At 42.3% G+C, this 13,380-nt stretch overlaps 1 protein-coding gene across 1 annotated transcript; it reads left to right on the forward strand.

The window, feature by feature from the left end:
• Positions 1-1,115: 1,115 nt before the first annotated feature.
• bmp4 (bone morphogenetic protein 4) lies at positions 1,116-10,677 on the forward strand. Its single transcript, XM_044166910.1, has 4 exons — positions 1,116-1,393; positions 5,439-5,561; positions 6,242-6,606; positions 8,974-10,677. The coding sequence occupies exons 3-4, from the start codon at positions 6,249-6,251 to the stop codon at positions 9,825-9,827; spliced, it is 1,212 nt and encodes a 403-aa protein (XP_044022845.1). The 5' UTR covers positions 1,116-1,393; positions 5,439-5,561; positions 6,242-6,248; the 3' UTR covers positions 9,828-10,677.
• The last annotated feature ends 2,703 nt before the right edge of the window (positions 10,678-13,380 follow it).

Consider the following 13,380-nt stretch of genomic DNA (forward strand, 5'->3'; position numbering starts at 1 on the left):
TTCTTTCTGTCAAACAACAATTTAATCAATTAGCTGAGAAATGTTTTTTAGAAGTATAAAGAATATTAAAGATGCAATTTGAAAGATGACTGTGTATGATTATTATGTGTATGTGTGTTTATCTTACACCATAATGAGCATCAGAGCCTGTCTAAGGATTCATCAAAGGTTCACTTGAGTGGTACCTACACACATACACAGCAGTAATTTCACTCTCTACTAACTCGTAATGGCAAAACTCTTCTAAAATGGGGTTCAAGAGGAAAACTTCTTCTCAAAAGGTCTATCATTACAGTATTTGGTCAGGATCCCCCCAAAATGACTTTAACCATATGAACTTAATAAACAGAGAAGCTGTTGAGTTGTAAAGGACAGAGAGTACTTCAGTTTCTCCCTTTCTTTATATCAGTAACAGTGAGTGACAAACTATCAAGGGCCTCATTAACACTCATGATTGCTTCTGTAGAAGCCAAATCTCTGAATAAATGGCCCTACATCTGCTTTTTTTTTTGCCTCCCAAAATTTGACTTTGGCTTTATTTCAGGGCCAATGCGGAGCAGAGACTAATGACTGAGAGGACTTTGGACGGGTGTGATAAATTAGCAGCAGGTCCACAACAATTTAAAGCAGAGCCCACAGGGAACATTACTTCTGAAAATTCGTCTAGTGTTAGTTTTTCACTTGAGTTTTGACATTTGTACAAGTCTTATTTGCTTGTTTACTGTGTAAATCTGGCTAATTCCTAAATTTCGATTACCTATGTGGCCAATAAATGGCACTCAAATTCTCTTTAGACCAATACATCTGCAGGTACATGGGTCTTTGTATTTAGAGTACCACGACATTACCTTGCAACAAGTAGGTTACTGTCTGGATCCCAGCATTTAAATGCAGATTGAGCATTTGACCCGTCGGCTGTTATTCACAGTCAAATTATAAAGTTTCACATAATGGAAAAGAAAATACTGCGCGCAATGAGCTGTCTTTATTTAAAGTGGAGGAGGAGAGAAGGGGGGTTATCCAAGGTGTTTGAGACAGATGAGGGAGGTGGGGGTCGGGGAGGGAGGAGGAGGCAGGGAGGGCAAATTGGGCGGACACATAAAAACTGCAAGGGGCCATAGATGCTGGATCACTTGGAAAGTCTGGCCGTCCTGCGCAGCGCCCGCCCTCACGAGTTGTACTGGAGACGGATAGGAAACCCTGCTGCAGAACCCGAGCGCCGGCCTTCGCTCCGACCCCGTTTAGAGGTGTCGCTAAAGGATTAATGAGCCAAAAAGGCACCCAACTTCTCCTTTAAGGCTCATTTCGCCGTTTTTCGGCTTTACGCCTGGACTGCCTTACACCTTCCCTTTCATTTTCACTTCATTCGAGGATACCTGTACCTCTACTGATGGTAAGCACTCATCTGCTGACAGATTCACACATAACAGAGATTCAACAGCGCAGCTTTTAGAAATTGAACCTGTTGAATATTGCAGTAGGAATCTTGTTGACAGTTTGTGACGTGTAGTTTTGGTCTTTTGGGTTTGTGCGCGTGTATGCGACTTCAGTGAGTTTGGACAGCATTCCCGGTAAAAATGTATAAGGATTCATGCCCATGAAAATCTTGCAGTCTTCCTCAATGACACAGAAACGGAGATAAACTGAAATAAAAGTGTATTTGGGGACGAATAGCGCAGTAATCATGGTGGAGCTCGTAGCAGGTTAAAGCCTTTTGTGCCGGAGAGTTGAGCACTGACAAACCAATATAGTGAGGTCATTTCCAAATAGAGCGTCCAATTTCTCAACGCTTCTCTTTCTTCAACACAGTTAAAATATTTACATTATGCCGATTTGTAAATTTTTCCCCCGAAGTTTGGCACAGATTCGTGTGTCGGAACACCTGTATCTGCTTCGTGTCATCCCGGTATGCGTAATGTGAAAGATGGAGATGACAAAGCTAAGCATTTACGACAGAATTGCAAAAACATTGTGCATTTCTTAAACAAATTTTTAATTCCAATAAATTTCAGCTCTACATACAGGTTTTCAAGAGTAATTCATGCGTAATTGAGCCAGATTTAAAGCGGCACGTTTCTGTCCAGTTATGACAAAGTCCGCAAAAACATTACAGTGGGATAACAGATTATTCCGGTTTGTAATTTTTGAACGACATTGTAATACAATGACTCACTTGTTTTCACCTGTTTTGCAACAAAAGATTATAAAGTGGAATTGTGTCATTTAATACAGTAAAGCTGCAGCAGAGAAAACATTTTGCGGCCTGCAGACGCATGGCGTCCTTGGCACACTCTTTTACTTTTCAACTCAAGTTTCTCTGCTATCATGCAGGTAAACAGACTCGCCAAACTTTGAGTGCGAAAGCCTTTTATATTTATATAGTTATATATTTATTTTTTTTAAATCACGTGCGTCTGGCAAAGAGGCTCAATTTCTTTTGGTCGTTTCAGGAAAATGTTGGCCCAGGTGTTGATGCTTTGATGTTACCTGATGTTTTGGGTTTTACATGTGTATCATTTAACTCTCTTCAACCTGTTGTGCAAATCAGCTGAGAGCATTTTAAAATCTCAGAAATCTCAGAAAAGTCATGCAACTCATCTTTTATATCGGAGTTCTTGCGTTTTAGAATATACTACAGCTAACAAAACCATTAACCTGGTTCCAGTGATCTCATTGACTGTGAATGTTCTCACTGTTGAACTGCTCACTGGGAGCAAATAAAATCCCAAGCCTACACTATTCAACAACAAGAGACATTACAGGTCTCTGTTTCATTTCTGTCAACACAAATGAGTTATTGCATTTTGTTGGGCACACTGGCTCAATGTGAAGCCACAGTTATTATTTAATATCCTTTAAGCTTTAGTTACAGCCCACTCGTTATCAGGAAGGTAAACAAACCATTAAAATCTCTCCTTTTTTTTAAAAAAAGGATAGTGTTTGACTTTTGTCATTTTTACGTTGCAACTATTGATCATTATTTGGAGTAACCATCAGGATCATTGATGCCCAGTATCATTATGAACTGTATATAATCTAAAGCTTATTAGCATTAACCAGAGAAGGACATTTAACATGAAATATGGCAGCCGATTACAAAACACAATTCCCATGTTCCCATGACCATTAACGTGTTGGTAAACTGAATACTGGCATCTAAAATAATAAAATCAGGCCAGAGATTTGGCTGTTCCCGTGGTAACCTGTTGCCCTCCTCCCTCCCTCCTTCCTGTCTTCCCTCCCACCATCACTGTCAAATTCCTCAGGAAACACATCTGAAGAGCCATGTGCATAGTCTGATCACATTATCTCTAGTCAGAGAGAGAGAGAGGCCAAGGGGGATCGGGCAAAGCCAAGGGCAGTCGACTGCTCCGGCCTAATTGCACCCTGGTCTGCATTTGTTGTTGCAAAATGTTTCTCTGTCTGTCGCTCAGCCCAAATGTCTTCTGAGTGTGAAGCTTCTTAAAACGTTTCATAATCTGAAAATTCCGTTTTGCTGCCACCGTTTGATCAAGAGGAGTAAATATGAGTCCACAATGCTGATAAATGTGGTGGAAAATCATTGAAAAAATGAACAGTCTGGTGTAACTAGAAATGTTTTGCTTTTTTATCACCACTGGTGAAAACAGGTCAGCAAACTGAACGTGATGACTTTTTCCAGAGTTGAAAGTTACTCCCTGTCTGCCTTACATCTTCTTTCATCATCATCGTACCACTTTGAGTGTCTGTCTGTTTTAGCCTGCAGCTTTGTCAGTGGCTGGTTACAGTTACAAGATGTTCTGTATGGTCAGTGTTTTTGAGTGCTATGAATCCCTGTAATCATGGGAGAGGCCCTCGCTGTACAATGAACGTTTGTTGTAAGAGATGTGCACACACTCATTCACACACACACACACACACACACACAGACACACACGTTTCCCCCCCCACCCCATGGGTAATAGAGCTGATCATGTTCTGAATCCTCCTCTCTTTGCCACAGTTCTCACGAACATGCAAGAGGTGGCACACACTTATGCATGCGTACAGACACGCACACTCATGCACGCACACCATTTAGCTCATGCACGCACACACTGCACATCACCCTTTCTTCACACACACTGGATCTAGTGTCATGACCGAGAAAGGGGGGTCAGTCGGAGGTCAAAGTCTAATGCTGTTAGGAAAAAGATCCTTGATTGCATGTACAGTGAGCCATGCAGGGGCCGAGATAATCGCACAGATACAAACCCAGACATACTCACACACACACACACACACACACACACACACACACATACACACAATGTTCCTGTCAATGTGCATCCTCACTGTGTAGTAATGCTTGGGTGTTCTCCAGCAGAACAGGCTCCAAATGATGACCAAAGACCTACTTCGCTGCAGAGCCCAGAGTAGAACCGTCTGCTCTGTGGTGCTGTTGTTGTGGTCAAAAATCCAGTAATTTTATTAGTGTGATTCAACAACATTTAGCACATTTAAATGACGTGTAAAATAATTGATTCATTAGAACCATATTGGTGTGCTTGTTAAACCTACCAGAAGAAAAAAAGGCTGTTATGGCTGAGAAGAATCTTTTTTATTTTTAGGGAGTATTTTCAAGATTTCTGTTGGAGAAGCTGCTCCAAAAACGTTCATATTTTAATTAAAGTAGTCTTCTGGAAGAAACTCCAAGAAAAAGTCCTTGATGTTGTGGTTAAATCAAGATTAAGAGCCAAATACGCCCTACAAAAAAACATACACACACCAGTGCCAAATGTACAACTCTCCTACTGATGACAGTGATGTCAAAGAGCAGGAGGCCTGTCATCAGCGTCACTACAACCTGTGTGATCCCTCAAGTGGGGAAGCGTTACTAAGAGATGAGCCCCTTTTGAGATGGATGTATTTAGTTCCTTGTGTGAGGAGGGATAAAGGTTGACTGAGTTCACTTGGCGATGATTTCTGTAAGCCAACAGCCCTCTTGTTTTGGATATAGATTTAACACTCCTGATCAAAGTGGTGTTATCATCTCTTTGGTCTGTGTGTGAACATGAGAGGAGAGTTTCAGGCTTTTTTTCAGTTTGACTTATCTAATGGTTTTTGTTCTTGGAGAATAACTTGCCATCATTGCAAACTAGCTGCTTTTGAAACAAGCTTTGTTTCAATTTCTGGAATAAATGTAATAATGTAATGAGGTGTGTTTTCTGTCTTAGTTGAGAGTAAGGCATCTGTGTTGTGGCACATACCTCCTTACATTCCAGTTACAGTAAATAGCTAGCTTAGCCATTGAGCCAAAATGATAAGCCTGGGTCTCTCTCTTACCCACATACACACACACTGACACAGATATGCACGCTCCCTCTGCTACCCTTTAAGTAAATAACATGTAACAGCCTCTGGTGTTTGTAACTGCATTCAGTTTATAATTTCCCTGTGTTTTTATCTGTATCTTTCAGGAACAGGGTCACTCCAACGTTCTCCTGCAGCCTCCCAACACCACCTAACATTTCCTGGAAGAACGTGTCCATTGCCTGCTCCCAACAAACATGGACTGTTTTCCCATGCTTTATTTTCTGTCGGTAAGTAAGTGGGCCATGCCATTTCAATTTGTGGCATGTGACACGTTGCTGCATCTCACATTTTTCCCTCTCCTTTTTGTCCACTGAATCACAAAAGTCCCTGTGGGTTGTTGGACAAGGCACTTGCATGAGAAATAGTTTTCTCAGTTAAATGTGTGGCACATAGTCCTTGGTTTGCCCCATGGCTTGTTAGAGGAGACTGTGAGGGACCATGGCTCCTTATCGAGTTAAGAATTTGCTCTGACCCCAGGGCTGCCTCTTTTATTTGTCTAATCATAGTGGAGGAGGGAGGAGATGAGGGGGAAGGGAGGGAGTGAAGAGGAATGGCCCTCAGATTCCATTCAAAAAGTTGGGTTCTTGAACCAGCTGTTTACCTTTGGAGGATGTCGCCAAAGATAAACTCCAAGTGGTCTATCTGATCGGGGACTGCTTTACTGTAAACAAGACAGACTAGACTATTAAAACCAATTAGAGTATGCCATCAGTGGGAACAGTTAGAGAAGAGGGTGTATTGGGGCTGGTGTGGACATATAGAAAAGGGAAAGACAAATCTTTTATGTCAGTTAAAATGCAGACCTTTCTCTCCCAGCGTTCTCTCTTTCTTGTGTTTTCTTCCTCTCTACTCTGCTCATTCCTTTCCTAATCTTTTATCTCCCTTTGCCATCTGCTGCTACCATCAGAGACATCATGATTCCTGGTAATCGAATGCTGATGGTCATTTTAATATGCCAAGTCCTGCTGGGAGAGAGCAACCATGCTAGTCTGATACCTGAAGAAGGGAAAAAGAAAGTACCGGGCCTGCAGGGTCGTTCGGCCGCTCAGAGCCATGAACTGCTTCGGGACTTTGAGGCCACGCTGCTGCACATGTTCGGCCTCAAGAGGCGGCCGCGGCCCAGCCGCTCGACCACTGTGCCTCGCTACTTGCTGGACCTCTACCGGCTACAGTCGGGGGAGGCTGAGGAGACCGGAGCACATGACATCGCTTTTGAGTACCCAGAGAGGTCAGCCAGCCGGGCCAACACTGTGAGGGGCTTCCACCATGAAGGTAAGAAAAGAAAATTAGGATGTTGGCATCATATGTAGCAGGGGGAAATTAAAAAATTAAAAAGCACAAACAATAAAGGCATCAGTCATCAATAGGAGGAGAGATGATAAATGCATCAGCACAGAAACATTACACCATATTCAAGGTCATTGTTGCCATGCATTCCAAACATTTTGGTAGTAATGTATTTCATTAGCATGGGCGGGGGCTGCTAAGTAAGAAAAGACATTTCCTACATCCCTTGAAACGTGATTGTAAGGCAGCTCCAACCAACTCACCATAACCAAGGAATCTAAGGATGTGGTCACCAAACACTGTCTACAGAGGGGCAAAAAATTCTGCTAGACAAGCTCTCAAGAGCCTCATTTGACAAAACTCTGCATGTTTGGTTAGCAGCTGAAGGAAAAGCATACCATCATATTACAGACTTACACTTCTCACCCCACCCAGCAGAACATGGCTTAAAAAAGCACAGTCTTGGCCTGGAATTGGAGTGTGCTCCTCTCTCATGACTCCAGTTTATATGGAGGGCTCTTTTAGAAGGACCTTCCTCAACGTGCAATTATCTTTAATGCTACTCTGCACGCTTCTAAATAAAGCCCCTACTGCCAACAATGTGGGTGCTGAGAGCAGACGCTGCAGCTCTCTGAAGAGATGGAAAAACAGTCTCAGAAGCTGGTGTGATAGAAAGACTGGAACGTTAGAAGGGTTTCTGTTTATTGTGACTTGGGTCTGCTTAGTTTTAGCGACAAATGCAGAGGTTTCAATTAGGCTCGTGGAAACTCAAGGGTGACTGATCTGTTAAATGTAAGATGAGGTTGGAAAGCTAGACTGAAACATGTTGGATAAGTGCTTGAAAACAATCTATGGCAGGCAGAGGTGATGTACCAGACTTAGGTAGTGAGGAAGTGATCTTGTAGCATTGTGAGCTAAGAAAACTGGGGAGCTTTGGGGCTACAGAACATGTCTGCCCTTAGGGGGAGGAGTGAGGAAGGAGGGATGAGTCAGCCTTAATGGGACTCGTCAAACACTGCTAGTGGTAGCACACGCACTTACACGGCAACGTACCAAGGCTAGTCAGGAAGAAAGAGCACCGCAGCTGGAGGAGGAACTTGTGCCTGTGATGCAATGTGTGTGTGTGCACGTGTGTGTGTGTCTGTGTGTGTGTGTGTGTGTGTATATGGGTTTCTACTGCACCATACAGGCATTTACCCTCCTTCTCCTTTGCTAAACTATGTTAATAATATGTTTTGAGCTCTTTTGAGTCAGAGTGCTCGCTTTCATGGAAGCACCATTGTGCAATAGTGTGATTCAGCTGACTGATCTGTCCAAAAAACTGTGAGGTATTACAATCTGCAGCAGATGGACAGTTAGGTGAGGAGACGTGTTTACAATCTAGGTAAACCGTGTAACCATTCATTTTGAATTCAGCAAGAAAGATGTTTTTTCGATTGGCTGCGTTTAACAGGTGACATATCCCTGTTGTTGATTAATTTCAAATGACTTTGTGAACTGAACTAGAAAGCAGACACTACAGAGTACATGAGAATGTGTATGAGTGCACATTTAAAATTTTGAATAAGCTTTGGTTGAGGATTTGAATACATTGCATTTCCTCGCAAGACCTCCTTTCCCATGGGCTTCAGATAAATAAGATTCTACTGTATTGTCTGACTCCCTAATGATTATTCATGATGAAAATGATAAACGTCTTAAGTGAACAAACTACAGAGCTAATCAAAAACACAGCAGGTTTTAATAATGAGAACCACCTGGGTAAGATTAAGGCCTGGGTGTGAAATAACAGGGGTGGATTGAGCAGGAAAATAGTAGACACAACATTCCTTTCCCCAACAATGGTGATCTTGCCAGAAATCTGCAGACTGAGCGTGGAACAGGGAGCCTCCACTGTGTTTATACTGTAGCTGTGGTACGTTAATCATCACCCTCCTTGTAATGCATGTTTCAGCAAAGTGCTCAGAGAAAGGCATTGAGAGAAGAGCTGGATAATCCTTATAGATAGATAAGGAAGCATGGACGATGTATATTTATATTCTTGAATAGGCCTTGAAAAGTATGCATGTACATTATTTTGTGTCAATTATGCCACGTCAGAGTGAGGAAGTTTGATGTTACCACAGCTCAGAGCTGTGTTTCATAGTTTTATCGTCGTACAGATGAACAAGAGATACAGTATCTTCATGGAAACTCAATATCTGAATATTATGAATTCATAAGATATACATCTGAGGCAAAGTTGTGAGTTTGCTTTCTACACATTGCATAATTTGGTATTACAAGTTCTGAACATTAAGGATTTATGCAGCTAATCAAACTTCCAACATTTCTCCTCTTTCTTATTTTCAGAGCACATGGAGAGGGTGCATGAGCTTTATGATGGAGAAACCATGCCCCTTCGCTTCCTGTTCAACCTCACAAGCATTCCAGAGGACGAGCTGCTCTCTTCCGCCGAACTGAGGCTCTACCGTCATCAGATTGATGAGGCCATCGCTGACACCCTCTCAGATGACCAGGGGCTTCACCGGATAAACGTGTACGAGGTGCTAAAGCCCCCGCGGCCAGGGCAGCTAATCACGCAGCTCTTGGATACGCGGCTTGTGCGCCACAATACGTCACGCTGGGAGAGCTTTGACGTGAGCCCTGCCGTGCTGCGCTGGACTCAAGAGCGCCTCCCAAATTATGGGCTGGCTGTGGAGGTTCTGCACCTCAACCAGACGCCGCGCCACCAGGGCCGACATGTTCGCGTCAGCCGTTCACTACACCGGGAGCCTGGCGAGGACTGGGAGCAACTACGCCCCCTCCTGGTTACCTTTGGCCATGACGGGAAGGGTCACCCGCTGACCCGCAGGACCAAGCGCAGCCCCAAGCCGCGTGGCCGTAAACGCAACCGCAACTGCCGGCGCCACGCACTGTATGTTGACTTCAGCGATGTAGGCTGGAATGACTGGATAGTGGCTCCCCCTGGTTACCAGGCCTATTACTGCCACGGGGAATGCCCCTTTCCTTTGGCGGATCATCTGAACTCAACCAACCATGCCATTGTTCAGACACTGGTGAACTCTGTGAACAACAACATTCCCAAGGCCTGCTGCGTGCCAACAGAGCTCAGTGCCATCTCCATGCTCTACCTAGACGAACATGACAAGGTGGTCCTAAAAAACTACCAGGAAATGGTAGTGGAGGGCTGCGGCTGCCGCTAACACACAGACTAACTAGAACTTGGACTTGGACTGGCGACTTGAAAAAAGCAACATGGACGCTAAAACAAATCAGAAGGTCTTTACTCCCAAAAATGTTCACTTGGACCCTTATTTATAACTTTTATGTTGAGGTGTATGTTTGTCTCACTTTTTTTTGTTTCTTTGACAATATGATCATATATTTTGACAAAATATATATATTTATATCTACATATTAAAAATAAATTGAGTCCTTATTTTAAACATAAAAAAGCTGTACAACTTTTCATAATGTACATTAGATTGTATAAGGTTTTTTTATTGAGAAAATAGTAAAAACAATCTAAAAAGTAAAGTTTATTTACTGGTAATATTTATTGCTCTCATATTATATACATTTTGGAGAAAAAATAAAAACATGAATTGCTTACAATAACACATTCAAGCAGATCACAAGATGCACCCTTCTTGTGTGTGTATTTGTGTAAATTAGAGCACTGCGTGAATTTCTCACAACACTGATTTTTTTAAGGAATCAGTTGAAATCAGAAATGTACATTGACTTTAATTAACCTCTTTACATTAATAATAAGCCGATGCTTTTAATAAGCCCCTTAAAACAAAATTCATTTTACCTTTTTGTAAAATATCTGTAATAACTATCTACTATAAGGGGGTTGTAAAAATAGAAGTTGACAGTAATTATCCATTACTGTTTTAACATGAATTTGGATTTAAATTCTAAGCCTGATACTTATCCTGATGGCCTTTCAAATGTGTTCAAATAAATTTTTTGCTAAAAGAAAGATAAAAGCAGAGAAATCTTTCTGATGCTCTGTCTTTCCCAAATAAAAATTGTTTGGTTTATTAATCGGCATCTCACCAGCTTTGAATGATTACACACTTCATCAAAGAAAGACAAACAGAGGAAATTATCACCCTGCGGTTCTACATTTTCTCAATTTTCGTCCTATTTTCAGTGACAGAAGCTGTTACAGAAATTATATGCCATTTCAAAGCTAATAGGCCTTTGGGTCAGGGCCTTATTGTTTAAATTTCACTTTTATGTCAATTAGGCTAACATGTGGTGGTTGGACACTCGCTAATCCAATTGCAGTAGGGGTGGATTGTTGAGCCTGACTGTGAGAGAGTGATTCTATTGTTCTTGACGTCCTCACATTGGGGGCATGATTGTGGCCGATGCGTCCTGTCCTGATACAAGGCGGCTGAGTCCTCAGAAGAATCAAAGGTTAGACGCTCTGTCTCCTGCCTTTGTCTTCAGTGGCTCATGCCGACAGAGCAAAGACGCCTGTCTCCAACCTGTGCCCCATCACACAATAGGCTTCTACATCACTTATTTACAAGCTGACGGCTGGCCCAAATTATATGATAATGTTTAGAGAGCGCGACTCCTTTGAACTGCTGGGGGATATTAGCTGTGCATTGTTTCACAGAGAGTGCCCTGTACATCATCATGTCTGATGTACAGAGTACAAATATAAATAATTAGAAAGTATAATCAGCATTTAAGGGATTTTTTTTTTAAACACGTGCAGTTTTATGCGTACAAACTACATTTATGTTCACAGTTAATTGGTGTCACAGGACAAAGATAGAAAACTCTTTTTTTTAACTTGAAATACTTCTTGACTGGTATGTTATATTAGGTGATTTCTTTTGATGACAAGTCAGGTTTTCTACTGGAGCATGTGCAGCCCCTCAGGCCCTCTAATCGCCACTGGGCTTCTCTTTGATGCCTGCATATCAGCGTCAAAAACGAGGGAGACTGCTAAAGGAGGAGAAGACGGAGAGGAATTTCATTTTGAAGTGGCTGAAGGCAGAGGAGAAGGGGCTGAGGGTGGGAAGTACATGTATGTGTATGTTCAAGAAGAAGAGGGGGGTCTTTTCAGCAGCTTGACAGTGAAATTACAACATTTCAACTGATCTCCCCCTGAAGTTGAGATAACATCAGCCAGTTGCGGTAATTGTCTTGCCTGTTCATTATCCCACTACCCTACACAATGCATGTTTATTAAAAGGCCCAGAGAGGGACGTTTATATATCAGCACACCCAGTGAGCCTGCCATTTAGTATACCAGCCAGCCAGCCTTGAGTCGAGCCCTTAAAGTTTGTGTTTGGAGGCGGAGAAGCTCAAACCTTCAATAGAATCATGCCTCAAGTCCCAAATGCTTCACTGTCATCAGCCACATGATTCTTAAGAACTTGTGTGAGTGTGAGTGTGTGTGAAGGGAGGCAGGGGGGTTGGGGTCAATTACAGAATGAGTCCTTAAAAACAGATTGAGAGCTTTGTCATTCATATGTGACGTGCCACTCAGTCTCCTGTAAGTGCTCGTTCTCACGCAATTACAGGTGAGTCATTATGCAGCAGGTCTATTGACACTGCTCGACTAATTGATACTGAAACTGGGTGAAGTCTTCAAAAAGATTTTTATTTGGATGTTCCACCATAAAAGCCAAGTGTTTATAGACAGTAAACCTCCCCGCAGGAACAAAGGAAGATGATCCTCGCTTGCATTGCCTTGTTTGAGTGGGTGCACTCCATACCTGAAATCTTCCTTTTTTCCCCCTCAGAGTTACCACATGAACTGAATGTGTATGTGTGTGTGTGTCAATAAATCAGGCTTTCGGGTAAGTCATGTGACACAAAAACGCATTAGAAACATCTTTACCTATGAAAATTTGATTTTTGTATGTCACTAAGGTGAAAGGCATAATTCAGTTTTTGACATAAGGCGACTGTAAATCCTGTGTTCAGAGTTAGAGGCTGCACATTCTCTTTTAAACAGCTCACTGGTGACGTGATATGCGACTGGGCAACAAAGTAGTTCCAACTTTCTGAGAGACCTGACAGAAGAATTAAACAGCAGAAAGAAAATCAAGTCTCATTGCTCATTGTGTTGTAGCTTTAAATCTTTTATGTTTAATGGTTTTGTGAGCTGGGGCTCATTTTTGTGTGATGTCTTGCCACCTGGCTGGGAAATCTTTTGGTGAGTAAGTCTTACCACCTCATGTCAAAAAACCCACACTATTCCTTTAATGTTTTACATTAACCAATGCTACATAACTTTTAGGTCTCTCCTTTAGGTCTTTCACACTTTTATATTTTTACAATGACAGCCAGGGGTGGTAACAAACAAAGGTGCTTCATTACTGTACACAAGTTGGCAGTTTTGTACTTTGACTAAGGCCATGTCCACTAGGGCTGCAAATATCTATTATGTATCTGCAGGACTAGATACCACAAGAGGTAAGGGGTTTGGGTGAACTGACCCTTAAAGACAAAGTAAATAGCAGTGATACTCTGCTATACAAGAACAAGTGTTTATGGACCATGTATTGGGGACAGGATGCGCTGCACTGTGCTACAGTCCCAAACTGGAAAGACTTAGTCGATGCTCTCTTGTTCTCCTCTCTCTGTTTGGTAGAGAATCAGGAGGGCTATTGTGATGATAGCTCATGTCAGTGCTGCTCGAGGTCACAGCCTCTTGTTTCACTCTCCCACTCATACTTCCACACACGAATATACACACACACACACACACATTCTTTCTTT

Source organism: Siniperca chuatsi, linkage group LG15, assembly GCF_020085105.1.
Source record: "Siniperca chuatsi isolate FFG_IHB_CAS linkage group LG15, ASM2008510v1, whole genome shotgun sequence".
Lineage (NCBI taxonomy): Eukaryota > Metazoa > Chordata > Actinopteri > Centrarchiformes > Sinipercidae > Siniperca > Siniperca chuatsi.

What these genes read in the sequence shown, in the direction of transcription:
- bmp4 (XM_044166910.1), top strand. Translation starts at nt 6,249, where the DNA reads ATGATTCCTGGTAATCGAATGCTGATGGTCATTTTAATATGCCAAGTC. An exon ending in GAGGGGCTTCCACCATGAAG is followed by an intron (nt 6,607 to 8,973) that starts GTAAGAAAAGAA and finishes TCTTATTTTCAG; the next exon opens with AGCACATGGAGAGGGTGCAT.